The sequence below is a fragment of the Sceloporus undulatus genome, chromosome 8 (genome assembly GCF_019175285.1).
Source record: "Sceloporus undulatus isolate JIND9_A2432 ecotype Alabama chromosome 8, SceUnd_v1.1, whole genome shotgun sequence".
Lineage (NCBI taxonomy): Eukaryota > Metazoa > Chordata > Lepidosauria > Squamata > Phrynosomatidae > Sceloporus > Sceloporus undulatus.
The window spans coordinates 31,676,681-31,685,653 of record NC_056529.1 but is presented as its reverse complement, the minus strand read 5'-3'; the positions used below and the strand labels follow the sequence as shown (position 1 = coordinate 31,685,653).

Genomic DNA, 8,973 nt, shown 5'->3' with positions numbered 1-8,973 from the left:
AAGAACTTACAAGACATCAGTAGTTATAACTGTGGTGGCACTAAAGGTTGGATGGATATGAGAGAGAGAGTAGAGGGTGGTCAGTGCTTCTATGACAGATTATATTTTTGCACTTCATCATGTGCTTTTCTTTTTCACTGCTTGCTCTCACACACATATTCAAGAAAAGAGAGAGCAATGCAGATCCTAACCGGTTACTTCCAAGCCTGGCTTGATTCAACAAAGCATAACTAATAAAACCAATTCTCCTCTTTCTCCTGGACGTGTCAAAAACTGAGGCTCTCTTACCAGTTTTGATTGTTAATCTGATCCCCAAATCCTGGTGTGTCGGTCACCGTCAACTTCATCTTCACTCCCTTCTCTTCGACAACTGCCAGGAACGGAAGGTATACCATTACTTTAGAGGCTCTGAAGCTCGCCCACTATTTCCTTGCTTTTGGAGTTAAAACATATGCTCCAGCGTTGACAGTTTGCCCAGGAGAAACTGGGTTTCCTGGCACCCAGTTTCCCCAGCAAATCAAGTCCTGGTTTTGGAAATATTAAGATCTGGCACGGTTAAAACACGCACGTTGAGAACAGAGCTAGTTGCTATAGAGGACACTAAAACAACTGCTTATGTGACAGTTGGAAATGGAAACAAATCCACCTTCCTAGAATTGGTGATCAGTATACTAGGGATTGGGATATAGCTTTCCTGACAAAATGAACTTATTCTTAATATAATAAGAATAAAGGAAAGGCACTTTTCTGGGGGGAGGGAGAGAAAGAATGAAGAGGAGTCCAGAAAGGAAAACAACATGACACAGGCTGCATTTGCACTGCAGAATTGATGCAGTTTGACTCTGCTTTAACTGCCATGGCTCAATACTATGGTATCCTTGGATCTGTGGTTTATTGCGGCACCAGAGCTATTTGACAGAGAACACTAAACATCTCACAGAACTACAGATCCTTTAATTCCATAGCAGTTAGAGTGGTGTCAAACTGCATTAATTCTGTAATGAAGATGAGGGCTATGGCTCAGTCTGAATCAAGGGAGGGGGATGAAAATCAAGCTTAGAAAAGCTGACATTTGGGGACTATAGCTCCCAGAATCCCCAGGTGAACATGGACAACTGGAAAGTGCACAGATGGGGAAAATACGGATTGGGACTTCAGTGGGCAAAATGTCACAGCGCTCCCTCCACAGCCCCAACCTGGTGTGACCCAAGTCATTTTTGACTTATGGTGACCTTAAAGTGGAACCTGTCATGAGGTTTTCTTGGCAACTTTCTTCAGAGGGTCATTTGCCATTGCCATCCACTGGGTCTGAGAGTGTGTGACTTGGCCAAGGTCACCCAGTGAGTTTCCATGGTTGAGATGGGATTCGAATCCTGGTTTCCAGAGTCCTAGTCCAAAGCTAGCTCCTATCCAATGGTTTCATTGCTGTTGTGGGTTTTTTCAACCATGCAACAGTGTGCATAAAGCAATGTTCTCTTTGGCCCACAGGGTTGAACAGCTGACTTTCCCCTTCAGGCTGAGTGAGAAACATCTCCCAAAGCAAGCTGGAAGGGGAAGCCATGCACCCCAAAGAGTGTGTGGGAAAGGGAGGCCTGTTGCAAAAGAGACCCCCTCGGCCTTCCATGAGAATGGCAGCACCCACCCCAAGGCAGGCCTGGGCTCCCTTGGAAAGTAGCCATGGTGATGCTCTTGTGGCCTAGTGGGAAAGCCTCACAAGAGAGCCATTGTTTGCCAGAGTTCATGTTCTCAGACACAGGCCTCTTCCAAGCAGGGGGGTAGCGGGTGCAAGTCAATGGCAACGTCTGGATGACACAGCCAGCAGCAGCCAGGGTTGAATCTGCACTGCAGAAGTAATGCAGTTTGGCTTTGGTGTCATACTATGCAACCTTGGGATTTGTCATTTGCTGCAGCACCAGAACTCTCCGATAGAGAAGGCTAGATGCCTTGCAAAATGACAACATCCAAATTCCCATGGCATTGAACCATGGCAGTTAAAGTGGTGTCAAGCTGCATTGTTTCTGGAGTGCAGATGCAGCCAAAGTCCTCCTTCTTGCTCAGACTGGCTGTTAATGTGGAATCATAATGTTCTAATAGTTGAGAGTGAAAGAAGGAGCGGCTCTTACCATGGGTGACAGAGAGCAAGTGCACAGTCTTGGGGATGCGCTCCTCATATCCGGGGCATGTTGTTTTCCGGCTGACTTTGGATTTGAAGAGTGTGTTCACCATGGTGGACTTTCCAAGGCCGCTCTGTCCTGGGTGTGGTGGGAAGCAGTGAGAGAAGAGGAGAGAGAAGAGTAAGCTCTGAAACCACATCATCCAAGGTGTGAAAACTTAACAGACAGCCAGGATAAAGCCTGATTCCTGAAACCGGTGTCCTTCTTGGCTGTTGCTATGTGCCTCCAAGCCCTTTCCAACTTATGTTGATCCTAAGGCAACTCTATCATGGCAAGGTTCTTCAGAGTGGGTTTGCCATTGAGGACCTAGTTTGCAGAAGACAGTCTTCGGCTTTGAAGGTTTGAAAGGCTGGACAGTCCAAGAGCTAAAGAACCCTAAATAAAGAGGAATCCAGACCTGAACGTGATCAACACAAAGGACCATCTGGACGCAACATTAAGCAAAGGGATGAGAGGAAGAGAAGAACCATGAAGACTCCCAGATTTGCAGCTTTACTCCCACTCTCTGTTGCCCTTCCCCACCCTGCAACATCCTTCGCCATGTACAAAGGGATAGACATTGCCCTGCATGCTTGACAGCAACCATGACAGGCCCAAACAGTGGGGAGATTATTTTTTTTCCTAATAAAGCTTTGCCTCTGCTTTGCCTTCTTGGGACCTTTTCAGATCTCTCTCCTCCGGGGCATTAACACTGCCTCACCTTTGGCCTTGGCTGGGTCACAACAACAGTTGCTTGGGGCTGCAAAGCCAAACAGACGGAAGGGGCTCTTGAAATTAATTTGGAAGGAATGAAGGACCACAGCAGGACTTTTATGACGGAAGACACTGTTACAGCTGGAGGATCTAGAAGAGACTCCTGTCATCTTGTGCTGGGTGACACCTTGAATTAAGCGGAGCATGGAAACACTCCTTTCTTGGACTCTAGCTCTTCAAATCCTGCTATCAGCATGGCCATGTATCATAGAAATGTTGGACAATAGTACCGTGGGCCCTTGGTATCTGCTGAGGTTTGGTTCCAACTCCCCCATGGATGCTCAAGTCCCATTAAATAAAATCAGTGGATGCTCAAGTCCCACTAAATAAAATCCGTGGATACTCAAGTCCCATTAAATACAACGCCAGAGTCAAATGGCATCCCTTATATAAAACACTAAAAACAAGGTTTGCTTTTTGGAATGCATATATTTTTAAAATACTTGCAAGCTGTGGATGCTTGAATGTATAGACAAAAAAATCTGTGGATACAGAAGGCTTACTATAGGCCTCATTCCCACTACCTTTTAAACCGGATCACAAATCGGTTTGAACTGGTTTAAATGACCCTGGTTCGCACTTGAACCGAATCGCTGAAGGGGCCATGCGCTGGGGGGGGGGAACGTGTGCTAGGCCCATTTAACCCACAACCTTTTGGCACTGATTTTTTCCCATGTCTTTTTTGATAAATTGATTCTACGCAAGTGCGAACCAGATGCGGATCGGAATCGGTTTAAATTTGTCCTTTGGCCAGCTGGAGCGGGTCCATTTTGAATCGATTCATTCATGAATGTGAACTATGTTTTATTTTATTTTGCAGGAAGAAAATGTGATCGGGCCATATGTAATGTGAACCACGCTCCGCTGCCAAACTGACCCATCGATTCGGTTCACAAAGCGATTTATTTGTAAGTGGGAATGTGGCCTGTAGTACAGGCTTCAGTACCATGATCCTTACTCTCTTGGTGCACAAGGTGTACAAAGAGGCCAGCTTATGAATGAGAGCAGGCTCTCCTACCAAACGGAACAGAAAAGGAAGAGACCCTTCCAATAGTCTGCTTGCTGAAGGGTGCACTGGAAACCAGCAGCTTGCAATGGCACATCCCACAACCAACCTGAATTCTTCATTCGACTTAGAAGTTAGATAAAATGCTATCAGCTATGTTTGTTTGGAAGGGAAGGCAGCATGGAAACAATGACCTATCTTGTTCTGTTGTCCAGAGTGATTTTTTTTAGTATGCATGAACCAACAGCGTTCTTTTAAAGAAGAAAAATGAAACCCCCGTATCTCAAAACAAAGGCCCTCTGGGTCTCCCTTCCCCTCCTGCTTGTTTATTTCAACTCCCCCCCTCCCAAGCGGCTTATCTGGTTTCAGGGGGGTTTCCCTCTCCTTGTCACACAGGCAGCTCTGCTTTCCTGTCCCTACCCCTCCATGCACACCCTCCTTTTAAGTTCAAACACATCCAGCTTCACCACATGGGAAAGTGCGTGTATGTGTGTGTATGTGTGTGTATGTGTATGTGTGTGTTCCCAGGATTGATTGAAGCCAGATGTGCAACTCCTAGGAAAGGGTCGGAGAAGTTACAGCTGGAGCAGCTTTTTAAAACAGCTTTATATTTCCTGATTTGCAATCTGACAGTCCCTTTGGGCCCCGGAGGACGGGTGTTTGGCAGACACCACATTGACCCTGTTGCCCAACTGTGGCAAGGCAAAGCTGGCACCGGGTGGGTGGTTAGAGACTTCCTTTTTTTCCTTTTTGGCCACGGACATCTTTTTGTTTCAATTACAACCTCATCACTTTTTTGGCTACGGTTCCCAGAATCCTCCCACCATCATAAGAGATTGGGAGCTGGAGCCCCCAAAAGTTAACTTTTCCAGGGTCTGCTTCTGATTGTAACTGGAAGGTGCAAGGAGTAAATCAATGCTGTCTGTAGGGTATGGCTGGATCCTAGGGCTTTTCACAGAATCATAGGATCATAGAGTTGGAAGAGACCTCAAGGGTCATCCAGTTCAACCCCTGCCATGCAGGAACTCACAATCAAAGCACCCTCGACAGATGGCCACCATCCAGCCTCTGTTTAAAAACCTCCAAAGAAGGAGACTCCATCACTCTCCGAGGGACTGTCTTCCATTGTCAAACAGCTCTTACTGTCGGGAACTTTTTACTAATGTTTAGGTGGAATATCTTTTCCTATAGTCTTGCACCCATTATTTTGGGCCCTATTTTCTGGAGCAGCAGAAAACAAGCTTGCTCCAACCTGACATCACATGAAGGAAATATGGAGTTTATCCCGTGAATATCCCAGAAAAATTGCATAATTACACAAAACGATTTCACACAATGTTGCACCCCCCCCCCCCCCATTAAAGTGGTCACAAAGAAGCATTAACGCACATCTTTCAGGTCTACCTTTGCACCAAGAAAGATATGTTGTTTTTTCTTAAAGCTGAGGTTCCTAAGCAGCTGGATTTGGTTCCTTTTAGTCCCTCTGAATGAATCATGGCACATGGATACATAGCTGGAAGGGATTTTTCAGTGACAAACACACTTCTTTTTCCCCATCCTCCACTGTGGGAGTTGAATAGATCATTGTGCAGCTGTCTTGACCCAAAGGCAAGGCATACAGGAGTCCCAGTCTTGGGGAAAATAGTGGCAACTAAATGACATGATTGATAGATATATTGGCTTATCTAACCCCTTATTCTCCACTAGGACCTCTCCTGCCCCTGGCATCTCAGGCCCATCTCTTAGAAAGCGATCATCCATATATCTTGTACCTAAAGTCCTCCTGGGGGGAAACAGAACACCCTCTTTTCTTGCACCTGTTCTACCGGTTCCCCCAGAACTGGGAATCCCACGGTGCAAGCTTCATGTTCTCCTTTGCTTTACTCTTAAACATGTGATCCCTTAATCCACCCCGCTCTTCTCCCTGGAGGAAGTTTCAGGCCCCAAACATAACCATCCTTCTTACTCAGGATTACTTTTTGGCATCTCCATAAGGGCCTCCAGCTTTTGATCTGGGGATATTTATTGCCAAGTGCAGGAAAGGGCCATAGCTTTGGAAGAGAAGGCCATACAAAGACTTTCTCTGCAGTTGGAGGCAGAGGGAAAGAGGTCTGAGGAGGGGTAGTGGTGGGAAAGGGCACAAGGTTCCTAGGAAAGGGACTGACTGTTTACTAAGCACTCACAGATTGCATGTGTTTGGAGTAGCAACAGCCCCTTGCCTCCCCCCCATAAAACCCAGAATTGGTGGATGCAGCAGGGTGCCGGTTGAAAAGCTGCAGGTGGCATACAGTTCTCACGTTGGAGGGGAGCAAATCATGGCCTTTGGGTTGGCACAGATGAAGAGCTGGCAGCTTGGAGGAAAGCTACACAAATCAACCAACTCCTACATGCAGAGAGAGAACATTTCTCAGGGAATTTAAGGCACCAAGGGGACGACGGCAGCAGATCTCTCCAAATCAGGGGCTTTGAAGGGATTGCTTGTCACATCCTAGCATTGCACAATCCTGGGTCTGGGGTACAACATGGAGTCGCTGTTGGGGAAAGTGGTCATGCACATATGTCTAAAGACCAGGTATGGACCACGTTTGCCCTTGGGTCATAAGTAGCCAATCTCAGCCTCCTAGGAGTGTTGTTGTTGTTGTTGTTGTTGTTGTGGGCTTTCAAGTTGTTTCTGACTTATGGCCCCAAATCCCCACCCCACCTTTTATACCTTTTATACCTTCTCTGCCAACTTTTTGGTGAACAACAAGCAGTTGCTTTTCCATGCAGTCGCAGAGAGCTGGCCAGCATTGCCACTGCAGGCGCAAGTCGCTCTGAAGTCAGAATGACCATGCATTCATGTTATCAACACTGTGCATCTCATTATGATCTCAGAGAAACTCCTGGAAACCCCAAGTCGGATGCAAGCATTGTGAAGACAGTCTGGATCCAATTCAAGGTTTTGGGCCAGAATAATGTAAACAGGATGCAGTGAGCTCAGGGAAATTTGGGGTTAATCTGCAATGTGGACCAGCCCATAAACAGTTCAAAATATAAAACGATCGATGTGCACATTTTAAAACATAAACATAATAATAATAATAATAATAATAATAATAATAATAATAATAATTGCAATGGCAAACCTCCTCTGAACAAGTCTTGCCAAGAAAACCTCATGATAGGTTCGGCTTAGGGTCGCCATAAGTCGGAAACAACTTAAAGTCACACAACAACAATGCTTTTTTAAAAATATCATTTTATACTGTTTTAAAGTGTTTATTGTAAAATCTTTTTAAACAATTTTATCTCTGATCTGTCTTGGGTCCCTTTCTGGGAGAAAGGTGGCATAGAAATGGGGACACATGTGGCCAAGCAATGCCACAGTGTGGTCAAGATGCCAAAAGTTATTAATGAGACAGAACCCAGAAGCTAGAAGAGGCTGCAATAGTTTCACCAGCATCTGTGAAGCATCTTCTGTGAAGACGCCAACCACAGATGCTGGTGAAACATCAGGAATAAACTCTTCTAGAACATGGCCACATAGCCTGAGAAACCCACAAAAAATCTATGGATGCTGGCCATGAAAGCCTTTGACTTGACAGTTTGCTTTCTCCTAAGCATACTGGGAAGGGTAAGATTCTGCCCTCTCCTCTCCCCTTTTTTGCATTTTGAACTCAGTTTGCAGCAAACGAAGTAAGATGAGAACAAAAGGGGGAGAGAAGAGAGAAACTGGGACATTTTAAAAGCACATGAAAAAGTGGGAGGACAGAGAATTAATCAGGACTGTCCCAGCCAAGGTGGGACAGTTGGAGAGTATGCCATTCTGGGCTTTGCAGTCCGAATTTCTTTAGAAACAAATCTCTAGGGATTAGGGTTTTGGTTCTGTGCTCACCTACAACCATGATGTTGAACTCAAATCCCGTCTTCATGGTCTTGATCCGCATCTGGTCCAGGACGGCCTCAATCCCCACGTAACCAAAGAGCTTCCGGTCCCCCGTGCCGAGGGGAGAAGGGACATCCCGGGAAAGTTGTTCTCGAGGTGGCTGCTCCTCCATGCTGAATGTCGGCTGCAGGGAGCTCTGTTCTGAAAGAGGAAGAGAGAAAGACAAGGAACTTGAACCAGAGACTCCAAACTGTTAGGTAGTTCCCTAACAGAGATTTCTTTCTCCCCATATCTAGTTGTACTTCTGCACTGAAAGTTGTATGACATGGGGAGAGATGTGCCTGTGTGTCTTTATTGTTTTATTACTCTTTCTCACACACATACACACACACACAACCCGTGATATAGACTCCAAAGAGATGCTGGGTGTGATTCTTAACTCCATACTACAAGTTTTAATGACGGCCACCAGCTCAGATAGCTTTATAAATTCCTTGATGGCTATGGATGAGTACTTGTCCAACTGGCTAGATGATACCTCCAGGACCAGAAATAGTAGGACTAAATCAGAGCCTCCAAAAGTTGCTTTTTAATGTATTTACTACATAAATATTTATTTATTCAATATTTTTATATATAGTTATTTTGCACCTGCTGGGTAATGGAAAAGAAGCTCAATTGGGAGCTTATTGATGGTCTTCCCCTGTCAATGAAAAGGGACACCCGAACCATGCTTTGAAGACACAGCAGCTACGAGTTGGAGGCAACGTCATGCAATAAGTATCGCCAGAGATGCTATTTCCCAACTGTAATTTAAAAGACACACGTAGTAATCTAGATGGCCCTTGTGGTCCCTTCTGACTCTATGGACCTTATCACACAGGTGGGATCCGGTGCAAAAATGGGATTTAAAGTGAAAAAACCCCGCAAAAGCGGATTTATTATCAGATGACGTCTGGGTTAACCCAACATTAACCTGGACAGAAAGTGGAAAAGCCTCAAGGGAAGGCAATGGTATGTCCCCTCTGAACAAATTTGCCAAGAAAACACCATGATAGGTTTGCCTTAGGGTTGCCATACGTTGGAAACAACTTGAAGGCACACAACAACAGCAAAATAAAAGGGTAGAGCCAACCCTGATGATGGCAATGAATCATCTTGCTCCCCAAAAGCTT

At 45.5% G+C, this 8,973-nt stretch overlaps 1 protein-coding gene across 6 annotated transcripts in view; it reads right to left on the bottom strand.

The window, feature by feature from the left end:
• Positions 1–8,973, bottom strand: part of SEPTIN12 (septin 12) — a 60,875-nt gene that overhangs the window by 14,587 nt on the left and 37,315 nt on the right. For all 6 annotated transcript variants that reach the window (XM_042438546.1, XM_042438545.1, XM_042438549.1 and 3 more), the window contains 3 exons: positions 7,808–7,999; positions 2,124–2,252; positions 289–370 (listed from right to left, as the gene is read on the bottom strand). In XM_042438546.1, the coding sequence (XP_042294480.1) occupies positions 289–370; positions 2,124–2,252; positions 7,808–7,999 (403 nt within the window). The remainder of the gene's footprint in view (positions 1–288; positions 371–2,123; positions 2,253–7,807; positions 8,000–8,973) is intronic.